We start from the raw sequence: 25,778 nt of genomic DNA, 5'->3' as shown, positions 1-25,778 counted from the left end.
AGCATGACAAAATGTAAAGGTGCCACCTTCCAAGGAGGGGACTGGCGGCTCCCCTCAGAGGCCCTCAAGCTCTTGAGTCCTCATTTCCAGCATGGTCTAGAAATCATTGACTATCATGAGGAGCTTTGAAGATCTCGGGATGGCTTTACCAGACTGCTTTCAAGCAGGAACATACGGCCTCATGAAAGAGGCCACAGTTCTCATACCTGGGAGACCCACCTGGATTCCTGATTCCCGCCCCGCCCATGCACTGTGTGACCTTAGGGAAATTACTTAACCTCTCTGAACTTCAGTCTCCTGTTTCATTTCTTTGTTCAACAGATGTTTACTAAGTGCCTGCCATTTGAGAAGAAGATTGGCGAATGACGGGGCCATTTTTATTTCTTTAGAGCTGAGTGGCCTCAAGGCTTCATTAAACCCTTTGCTTAATCCCAACAGTCCTTTGTACTTCCCAGCAGGAGAGTACTGCTCCTGAAGTTCTGGGTCTAGAGGCAAAGGTGTGTTGTTCTGAAAGACATTTCTCAAGGTGAAACTTACAACTCACACCTAGAGCAAACTTCCAAAAGCCCCTGACCATGGAGGCTCCTGGACCGCAGAAGGCACTTAGAAATGGCGATGAGGGGCCAGATGCCACGGAACCTCAGTGACTGAGGAGGCCTGTGCCAGGCCTGCTGCCCACGGACATGGTCCCTGCTCTAGTGGAGTTTACAGTCTAGACATTAGATAAATGGCATAACTGACCAATTAATTTGCGGAAATAATTCGTTATGGGAAAGTATGTCATGCTTTGAAAACATAAGATAGGGGGAAGGGGTTTCTGTATCTGGAAAGATCCTTGAGGAAGTGACACTTAGACTGGGACCTAAAGGCTGAGGAGGGGCCAGCCAGGGAAGAAGGGAGGTAGGGAAGAACATTCCAGAAAGAGAAAATGGCACTTTCCAGGTCCTGGAACAGGGAGATGCTTGATACATCAGAAGAACTGGGAGGAGGCCAGTTTGGTGGCAGGAAAGTAGGCAGGGAGAGACTGGTAGGAGGCAAAGCTCTGTAAGGTCCTTATAAGCCACAGATATTCTATTCTATCCTGAGTGACAGTAAGAGTTATTGAAGGTTCTTACAGAGAGGAGTGGCATCCTCAGGTCTGTGTTTCCAGGATCACTCAGGCTTCTGGTGAAGAATGACAGGTTAGAGCAGGAGGGATATTTGGAGACAAGGAAAGAGGCCTCATGGCTGTGGTTGACTTGGATCATGACATGGCTTTGAGTGGAGCAGGTGCAAGGCAGATGAGAGGCCCATCAAGAGCCACTTACAAGGAGGGACGGGGTTTGGTCCCTGGCTACGTGTGGCGTGTGGGAGAGGTTGCCCATGGCCCCAACCTCTGGCATGAGACATTGGGTGGATAGCACTGACAGTCTCCGGGAAGGAAACACCAGAAGGTCAGGTTCAGTGGGAGGAGAGCACCAGGTGGTCTTTGTTGGGCTGAGGCTGACAACAGTGTAGGATGTCTTAGAATTCCAAGAAGAACTACACAGAGGCTGCCGAGTCTCCCCCCACCACCTGCTCCCCTCCAACATTGCCTGCTGCTGTGTGGCCCACCAGGACCCGCGGGCCCGAGCAAGTGGGACAGTGTGGACCCAGGGCTTGCCGCTCTGTCCTGCACTCCTGACACTGCTCCCTCGCCCCCCACTCTGCCCCCAGGCTTCCTGACCCTGACCCTGACTGCTCTTACACAACTTCCTTTCAGGTGCATTTGCTTTTGCCTGCTGATCATTAAATGTCACTTCTTCCCGGGTCTTCTTTACTCCCCTGGAGCAAGAGTTGCTCTTCCTCCTGCAGACTCCCGGCCTCGCAGGCCCCCTGGGCATCTCTCCTGCCCTCTCTCCGTGGGCATCATCACCTGTTTACAGAGTGCAGAGGGGCGGTGGAGGAGGGCCATCACCATCCCACAGAACTGCTTCTCCTCTGGGGCCCCTGTTTACCCAAATAGCATCATAGTCCGCCCTGCTGCCCTGTTAGAGACCTCCACGTCCTCTCTCCCTCCTCCTCTCCTTTGCTGACCACTCACAGGTGGAGACTGTGTCCTCTCCCTTCTCCTCAGCCTGGCTCTTGAATCCTTTCTGTTCCTTCTCTTCCTCCCACTGCCGTTGCCATTCATTCAGGTTTTGAAGATTAGACCAACCTCTTCACTATCCAAGTTGGCATATAGAAGTAGGCACATTCTCTCGAAATGGACCTTGACCCGGTAGAATGACATTAACGAGACTAGTTGCGGACCACTGAATAGACTCGCCTTGACCTCCATCCCACGCTGCTTCTGCATACCCAGCCGTCCACTCCATGTCTACACCAGGACATCCCACATACATACTCAGTCCTGGGATCCGAAACTGAACCCCTGCTTGCCTTCCCTACCACAAGGCAGCCCCCTCCTGGGTCCCCTGCCACAGGAGACATTTTTCAGCCTACAGATTCTCATGCCCCAAACCTGGAACTCATCCCTCACAACTGCCAAGTCCTATAGATTCTGCTTCCTAAATCTCTCTGAAATCAGTGCTCTTCCCACTGTCCCCATGGCCTCAGCTCAGAGCTCATCTGGCCTCCTCCAGACTTCGGTGACTTTGTCCTACCAAAAGCATCCTGCCCACTCCCGTGATTCAGACCTCCTCCATGCCACAGCCCCAGGGATCTTTCTAAAATGCAAATTTAATCATATCCCTTCACTACCTTTGATTCTCAAGACAAAGGGGAAGGAAAAGGAGAACTTAGCATTTGCTGGGCATCTCCATGCGCCAGCCCCTGGCTGATGTTAGGTACCGTCACATTAATGATCCCCGTCAATTATCACAGCAAACCATTGTTCAGAGAAGCAACGTGAAGCTGCTGGAAATAAATCTCCCAAGGTCACATGGCTGGGGAACATGGAGCCTGAATTCAAACCTAGACCTTCCGGACCCCCAAATCCATTTTATTTCCAATAGAGTCCACTGCTTCCAAATCTTCTTGGCCATGTTCTCTGTCAGGGGCTCCTTCTACATGTCCATTACCATCACCCATCCTTCCTCTCTCTTCGCTGTCTGATAAGCCATCTAGAGCTACTTATCTTGCACATGTCTTGTGATTTTGTGCTTCTGTGCTTATGACGTCTGTTCCCCTGTTTTCTTAAATGCCATTCCCTTTCTTCTCTCCCTAGGGAACTCCTATCCATCCTTCAAAATCCAGCTCTACTGGCATCTCCTCTGTTAAGTTTTCCTAAATCGACTCACCCACGCAAAGTAACATCTTGCTTTATCTATGTCCTCCAAATATGACCTGTACTCCTGGGAGATAGTGTATTGGTTAAGAGTACAGGCCCTGGAATCGATCTGCAGGGCTTAGAATCCCAGCTCCTTTAGTCGCTATGAGCTGTGTCACCTTTGGCAAGTAACTGAATCTCTGTGTGCCTTGGTTTCCTTACCTGCAAAATGGGAATGGTACTTCACAGGGTCACAGGAAGGATTCAATGAAATATGTAGCGTAGTTAGAATAGTACCTGGTGTAGTGTAGACGCTCAATAATTATTAGCTTTTACTCTTCTTATTCTGCTGCTCCTGGTACACATTTGAACCCGGGTATTACATTTTTTTCTTTCTTTATCAGTTAGTCCACACCTCTAATACAGCATATGCTAAGTGTAGTGTAATCCCTTACTTGCATACAGGCTCCGGGACAACAGGCTTAAAGCTTGGATAACTTCTCACTGTGTCACCCAGCTAGTGAGCATCAGGGAAAGGATTCAAACCGAGGTCTGCAACAATTCAAAAGCCAGTGTTCTTAACTATTCTATGTCAGAGCATGTTTCCCAGATCATTTTTTCTGAATATCAAGTCTCAGCTGGGATTTCGGCTGGAGCAGCGAGACTGCCAGGTTCTGTGGCAGAATGAGTAAAACATGGTCCCTGCCCTTGGGGATTCCTGGTGGAGCTCAGAACCAGAGTGGAAGACAGATGTATGAACAGATCACTCAGCACAAAGTACCGTGTCTGAAGTCGGACCGCTGCTGCGGGAGCCCAGAGGAGAGAGTGGTCACTAAGCACTTGGGGGAATGAGGCTTTACCAAGAAGTGGCATCAGAGTTGGATCTCAAAGCCTGAGGAGAACTGCTCTGGACAGAGGGCATCCTTGGCAGAGGGAACAGGGTGATCAAAGACCAGGAGGCCCGACCATGCGGGGCGCGAGGGCAGAGCTGGCCTGCAGACAAGGAAGGGCCAGAGGAAGGATGATGGAGGTCAGGCCTGGCAACCCTTTGAGTTTCGCCCCAGGGTGCTGGGTTGAGTTTCACCACATCGGAGTGTTACTAAGATCTGGCGGGAAGAGATGTCCTATTCACCACAGTCGTGACCGTGGAAATAAATGTGGCAGCTGGCTCATGGCAGGGCAGTATATGTGGTACTCTGAATGTCAGAGTTCAAATCCCAGCTCAGTGGTTGTGTGACCTTAGGTAGGTGACTTAACCTCCCTGGGCCTTGGTTTGCTCATCTTTCAATGAGAACAACACTATCTGAAATCCTCAGGACAGGGCCTGGCACATGGTAAGGGCTATGGAAGTGTTTGGTACCACTATTACTAGGCCAATTCAGACTAGGATCTTGGTCCATCCTGCCTGTGCATCACATTCTGGGACCCTCTATGTCTGTCACGGGTGAAGCCCACGAGTGCCAGGGCCTGGGAACCAGACCACCTCACCCGAACCTCTTCTCTTTGCACCCGCAGCGGATGATGCCTGTGGCGGGACCCTGCGCGGCCAGAGCGGCATCATCTCTAGCCCCCACTTCCCCTCGGAGTACCATAACAATGCCGACTGCACGTGGACCATCCTGGCCGAACTGGGAGACACCATCGCCCTGGTCTTTATTGACTTCCAGCTGGAGGACGGTTACGACTTTCTGGAAGTCACGGGCACCGAAGGCTCCTCTCTCTGGTAAGCACACTGTCGCGTCCCCTCCTTGGTCCCCCGGGAAACTGTGGCTCACCCACAGTCTCCTCGGCATCTGGGCCTGCAGTCTGAGGCCCCTTGGCCACATCCTGATGAGTTGATGAGTTTGGTTCTCATCATAATGAAAACTCACTGCACGTTTTTAGAACCAGGGTCCATTTTTACAGAGATTTTGATATCCAATGTGATGTGCATCTTTGCTGAAGAATTTCATGATGGGCCTTGGTGGAGTAACTTGCACTGAGACTGAAACTGTCCTGGTCTGAGGGTGTGGACACGGTCTCCGTGCAATGATCTGAAGTACTGTTCCATCTCTGCAGGGCGTATTCAAAGCATCCAATGAAGGGAATAGAATCTTAAGTGGAAATTCCCACTCCCGGGGCCCTGCGAAGGAAGGGCAGGGCATTCCGCCACAGTTTCTGATGGGAAGGACTAACCTCCCTGTCGTTCTGGCTTTACTAAAATGCACGGGCTTTTCTGTGGTGTGCCCCACCCACCATGGAGACTCTCGATGATGATGGGTACAGGAGCGGAGGGATGACGAGACTTATCAGCCCCAGTTGCTGGTACTGTCCGAGATTTAGATGCACAGGACATGCCCAAGCAGGGGCTGGCTTTGGGAAACGTTCAACTTTGGGTGACAAACTTTGAGTGGTGGTGTGGCACTTAGAATATCCTCTCTTATTCTCCTTGTGGGTGTGTTATCAGGCGGAGGGCACAGGGGGACCTGTGTCAGCACACCAGGTGCCCAAAGAAGTATGTGTCCAGATGTGCTTCAGACAAGATATGGCCTCTTGCAGACTTCCATTGCTGCACGGGGGAAGGCAGGACTCAGGGCCTGGGGATGAGGGCAGACGAGGTGTCCCTGAGGATTCTGAGGGACTCAGAAAGTGGGTAACTGCAAGAGTCGGGGTAGGATAGCTCCTGGAAGGAGATGTGGCAGTCAGTGTGAATGGGGAGGAGGGGAGGGAGAGGGAGCAGGGGCACATTTCCTGAACACCTCTTTTAGACCAGGTTTCGTGCCTTGTGATGGAAACACCAGTTGTGTAAGACATGGTCCTTTGAGGGTGAGAAAATCAGACAGACCCATGGCAGGAGCCAGTTATGACTACTTCAGAGGCAAAAATGGGAACAGATTCCTTCCACTATGGACTCAGAGATCTGGGGACCAGTGTAGCCCGGAGAACTCAAATTTCCTGGGATGGTGGAAGGTGATCTGACCTGGGAGTCAGAAGACCTTGGTGTCGTAAGCTTGTCCAGTGAACTTGGCCAGATCATTCACTACCCTGGATGGGGGGTTGAGAGAAGCGCATGTGAGCCAAGGACAGACCGCTGTGTGCAGGTGGCTATTCCGTCAACTAGTCTGGGACAGCGGCTGGACATTTGGGGCTACGAGCGGGGATGAAAGCCCGGGTGACCCTCTTCTGCACTGGAATCCCAGTGACCTGGCAGCCTGGAGGCCCTCTGTCCCCCTACCCCTCTTTGTTAAATACCTATTCTTATCATTGTAAATGTAACGCATATGCTTCTTGTAGAAAACAGAGGAAATATAAAAAGGTATGGAGAAATGAATAAGAAATATTAAAATTTTGATATATTCTCCTTTGGCCTTTTTGCTTTGCTTGGAGCAAGCTAGCTGCCTATTTATATATATTTTAATATTACAAAATTCAGATCTGAAAATCTATCTGTAGTTATGTATTTTTAACTTAGCATTATGTAATGAAAATTTTCCCTGTATTATGGCAGATGCTTCCAAAACATAATAGGTGTGATAACAGCATCGTTTATTGAGCATTTATTGTCAGCATGTCCTAGTTTGGTTCTAAGCTCTTACAGCAATAATTTCATCTTTCCTCATAGAAACTTCATGAAGTAGGTAGCATCATTTTCCTCCTCTTACAGATGAGAAAAGTGAGGTCCAGAGAGGTTATGTCACTTGCTCGAAGCCAAACAGCTGATAAGGAGCAGAATGAGGCTTCAGCCCCAGGAGAGTTGGACTTGAAAGGCCATCTCCGTAGCCATGGCAGCATGTCACATCCTGCTCCCTTTGTGAAGGGTCGCCAGGGCTGTGTGGCATGCTCTCGTAAGAAGGACACAGCGTACTCATCAGATCTCTTAGTAGGTCGTTCCCAAGGTTTCACTTGGATGAGCAGATGTCACGATGAATAGCACTGCCGGGTCTGGCTCTTCCAGCCCCAAGGCCTCTTCGACTCACTTGTTTACCCGTGGGCCAAACAGTCTCCCACAGCCTCTGCCCCCCCCAGGTGTGAATCCACACATTGTCCAAACTTCTGGAGTGAAACAAATCTTAAAGACTATTCCTTTTCCTATTAAGTCACTCAGTGGGGGAAGGAATTAAGCGGAGGAAATCGTTAGGGGAGTCATTCAGAACTCTTCGCTATAAGATTAAGTTATAATTATTTATAGGGTTGGTGTCACCATTTCCAGCCAGGGTGCATTTGTTGTTCTAATTTATACTTGCGTAGCAATTATGGATAAACAAACTTGGAGGCTCGGGACGTGTGTGCAAAGAACCCACTTTCTCCCCTGCGCCTCTCCTTTATGGATCCCTGGATCCCTGTGAACTGTGAAGCTGCTGGTTTATGAGTTGCTACTTTATATCACCGTGCATTAAGATTTTAAGATGTTTTCTTGAGTTCTGTGCCAAGCCATAGAAAGACTGCAGATCCTGTTAGAAAAGATGAATGTGAACAACTGGGCATCCCTTCACCTATTGAGAGGACAGAGATACCTTCGAGAGAAAAAAATCCACTACCTCCTTTACCAGATAGCAGATTCCCACTGATTCAGGGTTGTGGGTGGGGGATGGAATGTTCCTGACTCAGTTTCCACACTCTCCTCCCCAATGGGCTAAGAGCAGGAGACTTTTAATTGGGGGTTCCGGTTGTTTGGATTTCGCAGGCAAGTAAAATTGCCAAACAACTGAGGAAATGGAGGGTTGATATATATATATATATATATATATATATATATATATATATATATATATTTTTTTTTTTTTTTTTTTTAAATTTTGCCAAGTGAGGACATTAGAAAGAAACCTGCCAACTCCTCAGAACGTTATTTCATAAAACAAAGGACAATTCAAAGCCAAAAACGTAGCAGGATATAATCAGTTGGCAGCTATGCGCTGGCGCGGAGGAAGGCGGGTGGGCGGAGCGCACAGAAATAGCGGTGTGTGCCCGGAACCACAGAGCACGTGGTGTGCGTACATCAGCCAGCGCACTGCTTCTTCCTGTTTCCCGGTCCCTGAGTGGCCACAGGGAATCCGGCAGTACACGTCTTGGACAGGAAAAGGCTGTTAGGAGGGTGAGCACTGAACCCTGTAACTATGACATGTTGAGAGGTCCCCAAGTATTTTGGATGTACTCCCTCTGATGTTAATTGCTTTTTTAATTTTCGTTTTAACTTTTATTTTGTGATTGACCGTGAGCAAAAGCTGGGTTTGAACTGAAAGTTACAATCCAGATAGTGTATTTGGATTCCTCCCCAACTGCATGCACGCGCGTGTGCGCACACACACACACACACACACACACATCACCCTTGATACATGCCCCTCCAAGTCACCACCATAAATTGCACCATGTCAACCGCTCTTACGCATATGCTCTTCTGTCTCTAGTTCACTGAACTCACTTTAGGGACCAGGTACTCTCTCACTGATCCTTCTTGGTGCGGGGGGGATGGGGGTGGGCAGCTTTGTTCTGCTCTGACCAAGTCAGTTGGCTCTGTCCTTCATGGAGCCCCATTCCTTCTCCTCAAATGCTAGGAAAAACTCTCACCGTTGCTAAAGTTCCTCATGAGGCCCCTGGACTTTTTCAGATGGCTGGGACTGAGGTGGGTGGTGGTGCAGAACTGGGGTTTAAAAACTCAGTTTTTTATGGCCCTGGGTTCTGTGTCCCTGGAGGGTAGCAGGATCATGTTATAACAAGTACAAGCGATTGCCAGCCCATTATACAGCTGGCCTCTCCATTGTGGAGAAAATCAATGAATTAAAGCCCACCGAGAAGACACAAGAGCTAGAATCTCTGCTCTCCTTCCTCTGCCTCATGCTTGACACTCTCCATTTGAATCTCTCCAGGCTCTTCTTCTGGAGCTACCAGGAAGGAGAGAAAGCCAGATGTCCCCTCCAAGAATAGGAGAGGGGGTCTGTGTATCTTGGCATCTAACTGAGGAGAGAGCAGGTCTGGGAGCCAGACAGACTTGAGCTCAAAACCCTGATCCACCTCTTAATGGCTGTTAAAGCCTATTTACTTGCCTCTGAGTCTCAGTTTCCACATCTGAAAAATGGGGCTCATCACACCAGTCTACAAAGCATGTTGAAAGGGCTGCACACGTAAACTGCTGCCTGGCTCACAATGGAGGTGATACTCCTGGGATGGCGACCAGAGTTAGGGGCTCACCCTTTGAAGGGAAGAGGATAAGTGAGGCGTCTCCAGCAGCCCAGAGCCTTGGTGGCCCCATTCTTAGTGATCCCCCTGAGGCCGTTCTTCCCAGCCTGGCAGCTCAGAGGCCTCTCACCGGGCAGGAAGGCACAGCCTGGTCACCGCAGCTGATTCAGCTCCCCAGGGAATTGCCTGGAAACCCAGGTAAGGAGGACTGGGTCAGACCGGAGGATGTCCTGGCAAAGGTCAGAAGAGAGGGTGGTGATTTCGTTGAAACTGCCTTCCCAGAGCTGCAATTTTTGGGCACGTTGCAGGCAGCATCACCCCTTCTCGCCTGGACCCAGCCCCAGACTGACCAGTTAGCTGCCTCGTCCGAAGAGCGGAAGAAGAGTGGACTGCTGCAGCTACAGTGGCTGCTCGGTGCAGGCTAGGAGCAGGGGACACTTCACCGGGGTACAGGCACAGCACCTGCTCCCCGGGGCCTGCCACGTAGGGGAGAGGGAGCAGAGAGTGTGGAGAAGACAGTCAGGGGACCACTGTACCGGACCCAGAGAGGAGGCCCATCTCTGCCCGGCATCATCTCGCTGCTGCAGAATTCAGTTGGGCCTTCGTCTCTCCTTTGCTCCTTCTCTTTCTCTGCTTCTCTCCTTTGCTAGGTGGCAGTTTCCTCCTATAGCAGGAAGGGCAGGCAGGGCCCGACCTGCACTCAGAATTGAAGCCATCTTTTCCCTGGGGGCTGCCAGAAGTGTGTTTGTGGTGGGGAGGCTGGTAGAAGGAGTCCATAGCTCCTTCCCACATGAGGGGTTTCTGTGCAGACCCTAGAGCCTCTCCACCATCTTCTTGGCTCTCCGGCTGTGGGTCAGTCTCTGCCAGTGATTCCAAGCCTCTCTTCCTTGCCCCTTTCAGTGTACTTGGACTCCCATTCTTAAATTTTTCAATATTTTACTTTAGAGAAGAGTATGCCAGCTGGGGAGAGGGGCAGAGAGAGAGAGAGAGAGAGAGAGAGAATCTTAAGCAGACTCCATGCTCAGCATGGAGCCCAATGTGGGGCTTGATCCCATGACCCTGGGACCATGACCTGAGCTGAAATCAAGAGTCAGACGCTCAACTGATTGAGCCAGCCAGGCGCTCCTGGACTTCCATTCTTTATTTGTTTCACTCGGGTCATTTGCAATCTGCCTGTGCATTCTCTGTGTCCCCACCCCCCAAGCCAAGCCCCGTGGACCTCTATGTGATATATTTGCCTCCACCAAACCTTTAAGTAGGAAAGGAAACAAGGCATACTGCAGGAAGCTGCCCTCGGGTGGGAGGAGCAAGGCCCTAATGTGGGGGCTGCATTTGAGACAGACCTCACAGCGTGGGTGCTATCTGGATGTGGGAGGGGCGGAGGCAGGGAGAGCATCATCCCCGGGCTGTAGCCTGGCATCCCACCCCAACAGGAGCTCCCCTGATCCCTGGGATACAGGTCCAGGAAGTGGTCCCAGGATTCTCTCCACTGTGCACCCACCCACCTTGCCTCTGAGCCTACCTGGCCCCTCTGCCCAGAGAACATAGAGGAAACTCTGCTGTACTGTCTGGATTTCCTGCCCTCGGGGCCACCCATAGACCCCGGCTGTTTCTAGAAAGAGAATTTCCCTGGAAAGCAGGTTCAGCCTACTCTCTGGATCCAGCTCTGAGGGTTTTTCTTTGCTTTGTTCCCCTTCATTTTTTTTTTTTTTTTGCTTTTGTTTTTGTAGGTGGAGATACAAAAATTCCCGTCTACTTTACAGACATTCAGTTTGAAAATTTTGCTAACAACATTCTTTTTCCTCTTTGAAAGACTTTGTTTTAATTATTAAGCATTTTACACATGAAATTTGAGCCAACTAGAACCATTTGATCTCAGCGACTTTTAACTAGATATTTCATTCAGGAGTCATTAGATTCAGATATAATTAGAATGAGAACAGCATGCCAATGGGGATTTGTTAATAATAACTATTCACTTATTTATTCATTCACATGTACTTTATCAAACCATTGGTTTAGATCATTTACATTCTTTGTTACTTTTCCCCTATTTATTTTCGGTAATCATTTATTGAGAGACTTCTATGAACTAGGCTCTCCTAGGTGCTAGGGAGACAAAGACACAGTCCTATCCCCAAGGAGTTGTTTATTCCCTCCACAAATGTTTATGTAATAGCCATGTATCATGCTGGACCCTGGAGCTCACAGTCAGGGTGAAGAAGCAGAATATAATTAAATGCTTGACAATATCATATGTTAGATGCCTTTACTAAAAGGTATAAAGAAGCTCCCATAGAGACTGAAAAGAAAAATGTTATAGTATTCTTTTGGTTCAAGAAATAGATACCCACCTCCAGCTGACTCAAGCTAAAAAGGGAATGTGTTGGCTTCTGTAACTGAAAAGTCGAGGGATTGGCTTCAGGGACTGCTGGATCAAGGTATGCAAATAATATTATCAGAATGTATTTCTCTCCCTCCCACAGCTTTGCTCTCTTATGTGTCAGCTTTCTCAGGCATGCTTTCCCCATGAGGGAGCAAAGGCAACCACCATCAGCTCCCTCCATTCTGCTGGTTTAGCAATCCCAGCAAAAAGGAAGCTTCTCTTTCCCGATGGTTCCCACAAAAGCCCTAAGATGAACCTTAATTGGACCAGATTGAGCCGTGTGCTCAGGCCTCAACACCAGTGTCCACAGAGAGTGTTCTTACTGACCAGGCCCAGGTCACATGACTATCTGTCCTGCTCAAACCCCCTGCCTGGGAGTGGGGGAGGCGTGGTTCACCAAAGGAAAATTGGGTCACTGAGAAGATAAAGTCTTCCTATCATGATGGGAGGGGCTGCTAGAAGGACTCAGATGAATGAATGCCAGAAGGGGTGACTTTTGAATTCAACGCAGGAACTAGAGTTTGCCACTGTCACAGAGCAGGAAAGGACCCTGGTGTGTTGGGGGCATTGCAAGTGGGTGCACGGTAGGCACAGGGAGAGTGTGGGTCAGTAAGAACCTTGTCCTATGTTCATAAGCTGGGAGGGGATTCCAAAGACTGTAGAAGGCAATGGAAGTGTTCTAAGCGGAGATGTAACATAGTCACTCTGAGTTTTAATTGGGTCCAAGAAACCAGCTATAAAACTTTTTTGTGACCACTCAGCCAAGAGATGATCCAACCTTGAATTATGGCAGCTGTGAAGGGATGAAGAGGATGGGGTGGCACCAAGCCACATCTCAGATGCAGAATCAATTGCTTTGGGAGGTTCATTGGAAAGGAGGAATGGAGACAGGGGAGAGTCTGAGGTAATCCCCAAGTTCCTGCCTAATGACTGTTAGGATTGTTCACCAGCAGAGGGCTTGGGTGGAGTGGGGGATGGTGATGCTCTCTGGCCTCCCCAGGGCAAAATAAGCACAGAGAAGGAAGTTAAGGCCACAGCAAGGAAGGAGATGAGCCTGGATACAGGGACACAGTTGCCCTTGGTTATTGATACACAGTTTTGGGGGGATCTGTAGTGGAGATGGTCAGGGGAAATCAACAGCTATGCCTAAAAAATGGTGTTCGGGTAAATACTGTGGCAAGGCTTTGAGAAGTTATGGTCAGGAACAGCCTGGCACCATCGTTCTCGGCAGTGTCTCCATCATTGCCGTCAGCCTTTATCACCAAACTTTCCTTCATAATGTATCCGTTCAAGCAGATTACGTAGGCCCTTCTATTGCCTGACATTGGGCTTGGCATGGAATTATAGTAGTGGAGGAGACAGATACAGACTCTGCCTTTGTGGGACTTCTGGTTTACCTGGGGGAGACCTATACTAATAAAGCCACAAAACAAATATAAAATTCACTCGTGTTGAGTGCCGTGAAGGAAATGAACAAGGTGGGGAATAGTAGCAGTGGGGCCTGATTAAGATAAATGAGCTGGGGAGGCCTCTCTGGGGGGGGTCAGATTTAAGCAGAGACCTGACTATTGAGCAAGAGCCACGGCGGGAAGAATTTAGGGACCAGCATTTCAGGGTGGAGGGAATTGCACCTGTAAAAGCCCATCATCACAATGTCCTATATGTCCTTAAACTTCATACATGGGAGTGTCATGGGCCTAATGCCTGTCTTCTGGGGTTTCAGCTTGTTTTAATGTCAAGAACAAGGTAGGGACAAGGTCTCAAGCCGACAGAGATGCTCAGGAAGCAGCTGAGATGGAGCATGACCAAGGCTGCGAACCCAGTAGCACTTGGAACCAGTAGGGGGATGAGACACAAGCACCTGCCTTCCTGTGGGTTCTTGAGGCCCTTGCTTCCCCCTCCTTCCCTGCCACATCACAATTCTTTAAGCCACCCCAAGAAGCTGTTCTCTTCTGATGGAGCCCATGAAATTGCATCTGTTGTAGCCATCAGGAGCCAGGCCATAAATAACCAGCCCTTTAAAATCTCATCTCCCATATCTCCCAGAGTTGGAAATAGCATTCCAAGCCCCACAACCGAACGGTAGGAAAGGATTAGTGCCCTAGCATGCTGTTGGCAGATCATGTCTGGAGAGTCAGGGCCAGGGCTCCTGCACACTCCACAGAGTATCAGCGTGACTTCCTTGCTCCCCTGGGTGAGAACTTGTTCTCAGAAAGAGAACAAAAGCCGCAGCTAGAAGGAGCAAGAAATGAGCCGGGGCTGTCCACCATTGGCACAGCGGCTCTGCTAGGGCTTGTGATTTGGCAAAGTCCTGTGTGTGGGAAGCCAAGGTCAGGCAGCTGTCTCACCCCCCGTGGGGCCGACTGCATGCAGTAGGTTTGCACTAAGTACATCGTCTGCACTGACTGCATGCAACAAGTTTGTACTAAGTACATCGTCTGTGCGGGGGCCCGTGCCAGGACTGGGAAGGGCACCAGACAACAAGATGCTCTTTTCGACCTCTCTCTCAAGGAGCTGCCAGATGCCTGATGGTGCCGCTAAGACAGATGGAAGGAGCTGTTCTGGGCCCTTCCAGAGGCCTCTCATTCTGGCAAAACCTGCCTTCCAGAATGACCTCAGTTCATTTAGAATGTTCAAGACCCCATCCCTGGTCTCTCTTTTCATGCTTGGCCATACAACTTTGTGGGACTCCCTCTTGGCCTCTCTTACCCCATGGTTCGCCCTGATTTTACCTGTCTCTTGCTCCTACGATTTTTTTCTGGCTTCCTGAGCCTGACATAAGCCCTTAGTTCGAACCCTGAGCCTGTACTTCTTTCATTCCAGCTTTTCCTCATTCAGTGGCTGGGTGGCCAGTGTGTGACACTCCCAGACTCACCGGGGAAGCAGGATTCCCACAGAAAACCAGCAGTTGACAATCTGATGAAATGACAGATGATCACTGTTGAAGTCAGCAGATCTCATCATCTGGGAAGTGAGAGGGCCAGGTTGGCTTGAAAAGTGGGAGGCTTCCTGGAGGAGTAGAACTCCATCACCTCCAGGAACTTCTCCTTCGAGGTCTTGGACCAGTGGTCTTCCTTGGAGTCCTCTATCGGCATTAATTCCTCACCTGCTTCTCCATGGCTTCTATCCCCTGCCTTCCCCTGAAAACATTCACATTAAGATTATTGTCAGAGAAGCACCCCTCACCCCAAACACTAACCACTTCCAGTGCCAAATCCACAAGATAGGTTTTAGGTCTCCTCTTACTGGCACCTCCGCATTCCCTTACATTGTTGGTCATTTTCTCCTTTTAGAACTCTCTCTTCGCTTTATGCTGCTCTCTCTGATGCTTCTTGGGCCTCTCTGACCATTTCTTCTGTTTCCTTTGATGTCCCCAAAACTCTGCTCTTGTCTTACTGCTGTCCTCATCCCCCACACTCTCCCTGGGTACTCTTCTCTGCTCTCATGGCTTCAGGTACCACCTGTTTGTTTAGAACTCCCGAATCTGGCTTCCCAGCCTGGCCTCCTCCTGAGCAGCAAACTGTAGAGCCAGCCACCTGTTGGACATCTCCACCGTGACGTCCACCAATATCTCCAATTCAGCACATCCCAACTTCACTCATACTTGGCTACTAAAATGGTCAGAGTCTATTTCCTGTCTTAGTTTATGGTACTCCACTCTACCTAGTCATCCAAGAATCTGGGAACCATCCCTGTTCTCTGAGGTCTCCCAGTGTACCTCCTGTAACATATTTTTCCATCTTTACTGTCACTCCCCCAGTTCAGCCCATCATCTTTTCTTCTTTGTGGGTTGTAATAGCCTCCTTACTGATCTCCTAGCTTCTTGGCACTCTTCAATTCAGCCTCCCCACTGTTACCAGAATGGTTTAATTAAAATGCATATCTGACATGCTAAGCCTCAGGCAGAAACTTTCAATCATTTTCCATTGTCTGTGGAATAAAATTCCAGCCATTGATAAGGCCCTTTTTGATCCAACCCTGCCTATCACCGCAGCCTCATCTCTTGCCATTTCCTTCTCTGAACTTCATTAACCCTGCAATTCAACACATGATATAACACCACAAAGGTTTCTTTTTCACTCATGCTACATGACTGCCATGGGTCAGTCGGGAGTGGCTCTGATCCACATGGAAATGCAGGTGGGTGTCCAGTCTCAAGGAAGTTCCACCGTCTTATAGATGCACCACCCAGAGTATGTGGCCTTCCCCGCTGCCATGGCAGGGAAGAAGAGTGGAGAACCTAGCATGGGCTTTTCACTGCCCCAGCCCAGAGAGAGACACATCACCCACCTCGTATTTCATTGGCCAGAAATAACCACGTGGTCCAGCCTAGCTGTAAAGGAGCCTGGAAACATGATGCACAGATGAAATGGCTGGTGAATCAGTATCTCTCTGCCACGCCTCATATTTCAGTAGACGTGATGTCCTGGCTCCTGTAAAAAAGCCAGCCCCTCCTTTTATGTTCCAGACCTCATATTCCCCAAAGACTTCCCCTACTAAATTCATCTCCTTCTTCTCACATTCGTTATTGTTTTTCTTCTCCTGAGCACCGCTAACAGCACAGAGACATATTCTAATATCTATTGTCTAAAATAAAAAAGCCAGTGCACACCAAAAGCCCGTTACTCATGCCCAATCAGCTACTGCCAGTTACTGGAAATGGACCCTTTCTCAGGGTCTGCCCCACCTGCCACTAAAAGTGACCTTGATAAGATTGCCAGTGACCTCCAGGTTGCCAAATTCATTGTTGCTTCTCCATTGTCCCTGGACTTGGCCTCTAGGCAACACACGATATTGGTCATCTGTCCTTCTTGAACCATTCTCTTCTCTTGGCTGACATGGAATGACACAGCTAGCTACCTATGGCCACTCCTGTTCTACCTCCTTTTCTGTCTCTTCCACTGTCCAGCCTCTGTCCAGCCCTTACATGTGGACTGCCCAGGGGGTCCAGGAACCCTCCTCTTCTCCATTTGCCCTCTTTCCCAGGTAACCTCAGCAAATCACATTTTGTCTTTCAGCATCATTTTCTTTATATGCCATTGGCACTCAATTTAAATGTCCAGGCTTGAGGAACCTCCTGGGCTCCCTATATCTTAACTGGAATCTGAAAACCTTAACAGGAATCTCAAAATAAACACTTCCAAGCAGATTTTTTATTGTGGTAAAATACACATAAAATTTACCATTGTAATCATTTCTGGATTTACAATTGAGTGGCATTAAGTACATTCACATGGTTGTACGCCCAACACCTCCATCCATCTCTGGAACTTTCTCACCTCAGACTGAACCTCTGTCCCCGTTAAATAACACCCCACCTGTTCCCATCCCCTGATAACCACTTTTCTGTCTCTGTGAATTGGACTGCTCTAGGTATTTCGTTTAAGTGGAATTATACAGTATTTCTTCTTTTGTGTGGGCTTATTTCACTGATGATGATGTCAGATTTCATCCATGTTATAGCACGTGCCAGAATTCTACTCCCTTTTATGGCTGAATAATACTCTCTGGTATATACATATCACATTTTGTTGATTCATTCTTCTGTCCACGGACATTGGTTTCTCATTCCCTCCTCACCCCTAACCTGTCCTCTGCCCAGCCTTCTCCACCTGTCTGCTCCAAAGAGGAAACTGCTTGTGCCCATTCTCTGCCCCAGCATCTCTGGCTGCTCAGTGGCCTTGTCTTCCTGCTTCTGTCCCTCCTATAATCCATTCTCCATACGGCAACTCGGATGACTGATGTTTATATACATCACATCATGTCTCCCTTATTTAAGGCTTGCCAACAACTTCCCATCGCACTTAGAGTAACATCCTACAACAAGACTGTCCGTTACTGGGTCACTGCCCAACTCCTTGACTTCCCTCTATCACTCCCACCCCCTCACTGTGCCCCAGCTGCACTCACCTTCCTCTTGTCCCTTGATGGGCTGAGCAGTCTTCCTCCTAGAGCCTCTGCACTAGCTGCTCCCAGGGCTTAAGATTCTCTTCCTTCAAAGTGAGGTTATTTTTTAAGACCCATCTTTTTTAAATGCAAAAATTCAACTTAAATCTTCTGTCCTTAGAAAGGCCTTCCCTTTGCATGAAATCTAAAGTAACCCTCACTCACTATCTCAGCATCTTGTTTTATTTTAGGCATTTGTCAATACTAGATATTTTCTTGCTTGCCTATTATGTGTGTGTTTCTTTTCTGTGCCCCTCCCCTTCCCCACCACTGCCTGCAGAACCTTGAAAGAGCCTAAACGCAGGTCTTGGCACTTAGTAGGTGTACAAGTTTGGCTTGTTTGGAGGAGAGACCTGCTTCTGTCTCACCAGTAACAATGTCCTGTGGCTAATTGCAAAGGTTAACGTGGAGCCTCTCCACCAAATATTTTAAGTGATAACCTTCCTGGGGGACATTTGCAAATTAGCCCTGACTCTTGCTGATTATTCATCCTAAACTCAGTCTGATTAATAATTAATCAGCAAACTGCTTGGCCAGAGCAGGCTGATCAGTGCTAGAAAGGATCTTAAATTATGCAAGTCACTTGGCCAGTGTTAAAAAATAAAAAGCTCAGCAGTCGACAGAACTGGAGAGGTTTGATTGCAGTGTGAGTGAGGTAAGGGTTCGCAGTTGTTTGTTTTTCCTTTTTGTCTTTCTTTTTCCCTTTTGACGAAGAAATCAATTAGGCTCAAACTTGCAACCTCAGAGAGAGACTGTGTAGCACAGAAATAGAAATGTGTTAAATATCACTTTCTTTCTTTTTTGTTCCTTCCCTTCAAAAGAGTTCTGGTCTGAGAGACAGAGGGTAAAATTAGCCAGTTTGTTAAGCAAATGGGTGTCTGGCACCTGATGTCAGTTTCTGCAGCCACATCAGTTTCAGCTACCCCTTTCACTTCCTCTGAGCGGCAGCACGCTGGGCCTGGCAATAAGGAGGTGAGGGATTTGATGGGCACTGCTCACAGCCTGCCCTGGGGTTGGGGCAGAATCAATTTACTGGCAACCTGTCCCACTAGGAGTCCTTCTAGTACTCTTTGCCTCCTGCCTACAAACCCCAGGGAGACGGGAGAAAAGGCAATCAGAGGGTGATGAACACGTTCCCCGTTCCGTTCCCCGTTGCCAGGTGAACTCGGTGACCGCTGGCGACCCTTCTCATCCTCAGTCTGTAGCCTCTGTCCTCAAAGGCAGGCTCTGCATGCGATTTCCTCTTTCTTCCAGATTCCACTTCAGGTCATCAGAGATGTGGCTGACGGGGAGAGTCAGAGACAGCCTGAGGTGTCTGTTAACATTGATCTCTGGGCCAGAGAGAGAAAAGGTGCAGGGATATAGGATTCAGTGAAGTTAGTGCAACCCCGATGCTTGTTAGAACCAGCCGGCCTGGGGTGGGACCCAGGCAGATGTAGTTTGAACGCTCCCCATGGGATCTCTGCACCAAGGTGGAGAACTGGTGAAGCATGCTAGGCTTTTAGGAAAGAGATAATGAAGGACATCCTAGAGTGAAATAAGAAATGAGCTTCTTATGACTTGATTGTCTTCCCCGGACTTGCCTGGATGGTGTTTAGAATGCAGAATCCTGGGTTCTACCCTAGGCGACTACCTCTGAAATTTCTGAGGATGGGCCTAAATTCGGTATTCGTAACCATTCTCCCAGGTGTTCTGAAGCAGAGTAAAGTTTAAGAGCCACACTAGACCTAAACAGAACTTTCCAGAGCAATAATATGGAGGGGGTGGACTTTTTCCCATTATGAAATGATTCATCTTTTCATGCATGGATCCATGTTTTAATTTCTTGGCGTGGAAATTCCTGGGTTGCATTTGGCTTACATGTTTGGTTATGGTTTACCTACCAGTTTGGGCAAGCATATCTTTTACATAAAATGAGGCACATTGACTCCTCAATATTGTTTTTTATTAATTTTTATTAATTTATTTAACAAATGATTTTTGCCTGGGGGGTGCCTGGGTGGCTCAGTCGGTTGAGCATCTGACTTCAGCTCAGGTTGTGATCGCGCGGTTCGTGAGTTCGAGCCCTGCATCGGGCTCTGTGCTGACAGCCCTGAGCCTGAAGCCTGCTTGGATTCTGTGTCTCCCTCTTTCTCTCTGTCCCTTTCCCACTTGCACTCTCTCTCTCTCTCTCTCTCTCTCTCTCTCTCTCTCTCAAAGATAAGTAAACATTAAAAAAAAAAGAAATGATTTTTGCCTGCCTACTCTGTGTCAAGCTCTGTGTTAAGCCCTGCAATTATAATGTTGAACTAGAAAGTCCCAACCCTCTGGCTTTGAAGTCTAGCCTCACCTCCTTGTCTACCTGATGTGGGCCTAAGCAAAGGCTGTCTCCTTTCTGAAAACTTGAGACGTGGTAGTGTCTCTGTCCCCACCCTCTGCCAGGTACCTGCTGCGCTGGCATAAGCCACTTAGCTTCTCTGGCATCCTTCTTCCAACATAAACTCTTAAAGACCAGGAACTTACCCATCATCTCTGAATCCTCAGTGCTTAGCCAAATCTGACAATCCCTGACAATCTGTTGAATAATCAAGAGACTATTTGCCCGTTTATTTGTCTTGACATTCATCCTGTTACCAAAAGGCCCTGAGACCAGGCAGGGTGAATCTAAGTGCCATATGCCTTTCTTTTTGATGGTGGTGAGATGGTGCTTCAGGGGGATGGGGACGCTGAGGTAGGAGGGTCCCTTGATTGCCTCTATGAGCCAGCTGGTTTCTGCACTGAATGACATCACACATCTCGTCTCACTGAACCTTTACTACCATCTGCAGGTTAGGTATTTGCATACCCACTTTGCAGATGAAGAAATTGAGTCTCAGAGGCTTAGCTTTCTCTTCCCCTGTGCACTGCCCTCTCCAGCTGGGTTCTTCCCATTACGTTCCCTCTGTGGATCCTAGGCCAGCCATTCCAGGGGTCACATCTTGCTCTTTGAGCGGGCACTGGTACAGTCCATCTGGCCTCTTCCAAGTCTCATTATCTGCTTCCTTCCTGCCTTGAGGAGTGGAATAATCTTTAAGAGCCACTGTGTTTCAGGCCCTGTGCTAAGGGTGTCACATGCATTATCCCATTTAAATCCCTACAAAGCTCTTGTGAAAGAATGTATCATCCTCCCTGTTTTTCGGGTAGAAAAGCTGACTCCAAGAGGTTAAGACACCTGCCAGAAGTCATACAGCTAGGAAGTGTCTGAGTCGGGATTTGGGCCCTGGCTCTCTGGACCCTAAACCCTGGTCCACACCCACCCCCCCATTCTGTTCCTCTGAGCTCTGATCCCTTTTCTGTTCTGACCCCATCGTTGACATGGCTTTTTGGTTTTCTCTTCTCGAGTCTCCCTGTCCTCTCTGCCCTCCCTGCATGGGCCCTGGTGAGTCAGTGCTGGGTCCTAGCCCACAGAGAACAGCCCCGCCCACCCTGCACTGCTGATCCTCCAGGGATCTTCTCCTCAGGTCCCAGGACAGTCCAACCTGCAGCCAGTCCCTGGCCCTTGAATCAAGCATTCAGTTTTGGCTAGAAGTAGACTAGCGTCTTTTGTGTTCCTAGGGCAAACCGTGGAACCTTGGGGGCTGCTCCCTGTGTGGGGGGTTGGGGTAATGTGGTTTCTGCACAGCACTTCTCCCGTCTCCCAGGTCCTTCCTGACATTCTGTGTCGCCAGCTCTAGGAAGGTGGAGGATGTCTGTGACAGGCCCATCTAGAGGATGTTTGTCGGTGGAACACATGGGCTAACTCCCAAGTCGGGTGCTGAGCACTCCCAGCCCCATGCTAGGTCTCCAGGAGGCTTGGTCCTCCTACTGAGATGCCCATAGTCCTTTTCCATGCTGCCATGACTCCAGGTGTCCATGGCCCAAGTGGGGAGTAGCAAGGGCTTGGCCTGCTGGACTCCCAGCTCTGCTTCCTGAGCCCAGGTCTGCAGAGAGGAATCAAGTATCAGGGTCTCCCCTCTGGCACCCTGGGAAAGATCGCCAGGACTCCCTGCTCAGCTCTGAACCTCAGGGAAGGCAGTGCAGAGTAAGGAAGAGAGCATGGCTTTAGGAGTCAGTGTTGGGTTCAAATCCTGGCTCTGTTGCCAGTAATCACATGACCACAGTTAACTTACTCTCTTGGTGCCTTGCATACAGGTACAAGAAACATTTGCCGTGAAAGACTTTGAACAGGCCCAGCTTCCCAGCATTTAAATCCTGCTTGTGTCCTTTCTCTGACCTTGCATGGCTAAAGCACCTGGAAGGGCCTCCTCTACCCCACGTGCTGCCCCAACCTGCCCCTGTTCACCCTGCCCCCCACCCCCCCACCCCCACTCCACTCCAGCAGCCTCCCAGCCTGTGTGCTGTGCAGACAGGTGGCTACACACTGCTTCCTTCAGAGGTTCCCAGGTTTGTGGGTCTCAGCCTCTCAGCTGGTCAGTCAAGGAGGCATCTGGGGGCTGGACCCAAACGGGAGGCAAGAAATGGTCATCACACTCTGGGCCAGGCAGCTCCAAGATCCCAGGGCCATTTGGGTGGTAGCCTGGAGGGCACAGGGAAAGACCAGGGTGGACAATGTGGCTTTGACGCTTTTCCTGAGCATGGTGCTCGGTTTCTGAACATCACCCACCCCACAGTTTTATAAGGCAAGTGATGGGTCCTTCACACTGCTCCCCTCCCCGCTCAACCTGCCGAGAACATGCATCTTGGCGCACAGACTTCCTAAATTCTCATGTATAAACACAACACCGCAGATTCCCCTCCAACAGGATCCACCGCCTCCCCCAAGGTGATTTTTCTGGAACTTGGAGGGTTTTGTTGTTGTTTTATGTATTTGATTATTTACTAATTTATTTATTTTTAATGTTTCTTTTTTATTGGAGTATAATTGACATACAATATCCTGTTTAGTTCCAGGTGTATATCATAGTGATTGGATATTTTTATGCATTATGAAATGATCCCCATGATAAGTCTAGTTACCATCTGTCACCGCACAAAGTTATTACAGTATTATAGACTCTTATTCCCTAGGCTTTACATTACATTCCCATGACTTATTTCTTTTATAACTGGAAATATTTACCTCTTAATCCCCTTCACCGATTTTGCCCATCCCCCCCCCTTTCTGCCCTCTCCCCCACTTTGGTAATCAATAATTTGTTTCCTGGAGGATTTCAGGAAGAAAAGACAGGTACTCTTTACAGAGTGTCAACTCCGGGCCAGGCGTTTACATCGAATCTTTCCTTTGCATCTCTAAGTAACTGTGAGAAACTGAGGCTCCATGAGGTCACATGCCCAAGGTCACAGAGCTGGGAACTTGCAGGTTGATGCCAGGGTCCTTTGCCTTCCAGCCTCTTACCCTTTCTGCCCCTCGGGACTGAGGTAGGGATTCCAGGCTGGGAAGAGACTTTGGGTGTTGGGGAAGGGTGCCCCGAGGCTCCAGCCTCGCTCCTATTTCCCCTTGTGCTGCTTTTGTCCTTTGGGCTTTTGTCCTTTGGGCTGGGCTTGGTTGGAGCTGGGGGCCGGCTTCCCCGCAGCCAGGCTCATCGAGACCTCGTCTGCCACTACCTAGAAGACGCCCTGCGATCACAGGACAGACTGCCGGCGGCCTTCCCCGGTAGGAGAGCCCTGTCACTGCAGACAAATGGCCCGTGTCATTCAGCCACGTCCTTCTCATTGCTGGTCTGAGGCCTGCGTTGTCCAGATAACCCTGTTCATTTAGTGTTGTCTTTAAGGACGCCATGAAGGTCCCCGGGCAGTGACAGCCCAGCCTTTGCCCCAGCCAAGAAGAGACGCAGGCAGGCCCACTTCCTGACTTCTGTTGGCTGCCCGTTCAGCTCTTGCAATTATCAGAATCTGTCAAGCTCCATCAAGTGGCGTTTTTCACATAAAGGCAAGTGTCCCTTAGGCCTGGCTCCGAGCTGCGGATGACATCCTGGATGCTAACGTGGCTTCCATTCTTCCACTAGCAATTTCCTTCCCAATTGTGTCTCCCAGCCCTTGCCCATCGATGCCCTCCTCGGCTCCCCTCAAAACGCCCCCAGTCCCCCAGCTGGTAATTACCCTCCCCCAGCTCCCCTCCAGCTCCCGGTGCCCTGGTAAGTAATTACCTTCCAGGAAAGTTGACAAGTCTCTGGCGACTCCTAGCCCAGCTGGAAAAGATTCATTATTCTGTATCTGGAAATAACCAGGCCCATCAGCACCGGGCTGAGATAACACCAGTGTAAAAGTTCTCTATTCAAGAGAATTAATTAGGATTCCTTATTAAAGATCCCATTAGGCAAAAGGGCATTTTTATCTATGATAGTCAGCTGCTCCTATTTTTCTAAAGCTATAACTCCAAGTTTTTTTTTAAAAAAGGAGAAAACCAGGGGCTGTGTTTTCCTCTAAAACAATTCAGTGTCAGTTATGTCTTCATCAGGATGTGAAAATAGATTTTCTCATTCAATTTGCAATGCTTTATCTCTTCAGAGTCTGGTAATGACTCCACTATATCCCTTTAGCAAAAACCACAGCCCCAGATGGGTATTTGGGGAGTGGGACGTTTAGCTAGAACGACTGCAAGAGAAATTGTTTTTTTAGCAACCTGGGCTGGCAGGAAGTGCTGACTCTGCCATGTACGGTCTGTGTGGCTTTGGGCAAGGTACTTAACCTCTCTGAGCCTTACTTTCTTCTTCTCTAAATCTACCTCCCACTGCAGGGGCAGCAGGGGCTCAGGAGTACAGTTGACCCTTGAACAACATGAGTTTGAACCGTGTGTCCATTTAACATAGAGTGTTTTCAATAACTACAGTGCAGTCCTGTAAATGTGTTTCTCTTCCTTATGATTTTCTTAACCTTTTTTTTTCTCTAGCTTCTTTTATTTTGAGAACACAGTGTGTAATACATATAAATACAAAATACAGTTGACCCTTGAACAATGTGGGGGTTAGAGGTGCCAACCTCCTGTGCAGAAATCTGCATATAACTTTTGACTCCCCAAACACTTAAGTACAACAGCCTACCGTTGACTGGAAGTCTTACGGATAACATAAACAGTCAGTGAACACACACTTGGCATGTTACATGTTTTTGCTGCTGTATTCTTACAGTAAAGTAAGCTGGAAAAAAGAAAATGTTATTAGGGCAATCATAAGGAAGAGGAAATTCATTTACAGCCCTGTACTGTAAAATATCCACATGTAATGGAACCACATTCAAAACCTGTGTCATTCAAGGGTCAACTGTATGTGTGTCAACCTCTCCGACCAAGCCTTGGTTTCCTCCTCTGCAAAATGGGAGGAAAATCCCTCCTCCAAGGCTCTGGAAGGGTCAAAAATGAGCAAGTGAAAGTACCCCGCCTGTGGGGAGCACTCTACACGTGTATGTCAAGCCTGAATCAACCTATTTCGTCTTTCCCTCAGAGGAGCCCAGTCAGGACCCCTGGAGAGAGCTGTTCCTCTCCCCACCCTGAAATAACGGAACTCATTTGCCCGCAGCGGGGCCCGGGTATTAACTTCCTGCGTGATTCTAAAGCACAGCTGGGGCTGTGACTCCCGCTCCACTTCATCTAGGCGAGCTCCGTTGATCGACACACTGTGTCCTCCGTGGCTCTCAAAGGAGGCAGTACAGGAGCGGGGAGGGGTCACCTCTTGACCTCAGGGGCTGTCTGCTTTGCTCTCAGCCTGGGACCCAAGGCTCAAAGTCCGCCTGGCTGTGTGACGCGGACATGCTCGCTGTAACCCCACAGAGTCTTCTTTGCGTTGTTAAAGAGTAGCCACAGCTAGTTTATCTTCGGAAAGAGAAGAATGGGAGGAATAACAGAATCTGAGGCTTCCAGAAAGTTCTGTACAAGGTACGTTGTTCTGCTGCCTCACCCCACAGATAAGGACATGCGCCCCAGCATCACTCAGCAAGTGCATGGCACAGCCGGGGAGTCCAGGCTTTCTGAGTCTGCTCCAGACCAGTTTCCACCACCTTTGATGCTATCCAGCTACCTGCCACGGCACCAGCTTTTGCCAGACTTCTCATGAGAGAGCCACAGCTTTGTCACTGTGTGTCACTGTGTGTAAGGTCTGTATCCACACA

The 25,778-nt window shown here is 49.0% G+C and overlaps 1 protein-coding gene across 1 annotated transcript in view; it reads left to right on the top strand.

The window, feature by feature from the left end:
* The window catches only part of CSMD2 (CUB and Sushi multiple domains 2), a 538,353-nt gene that overhangs the window by 148,611 nt on the left and 363,964 nt on the right, over positions 1–25,778 (top strand). The window contains 1 exon segment of the mRNA XM_042993830.1: positions 4,745–4,952. Coding sequence (XP_042849764.1) covers positions 4,745–4,952 — 208 coding nt within the window.

This window comes from Panthera tigris, chromosome C1 (genome assembly GCF_018350195.1).
Source record: "Panthera tigris isolate Pti1 chromosome C1, P.tigris_Pti1_mat1.1, whole genome shotgun sequence".
NCBI lineage: Eukaryota > Metazoa > Chordata > Mammalia > Carnivora > Felidae > Panthera > Panthera tigris.
The sequence above is the reverse complement of the archived record's forward strand: the minus strand, read 5'-3'. Positions and strand labels throughout refer to the sequence as shown.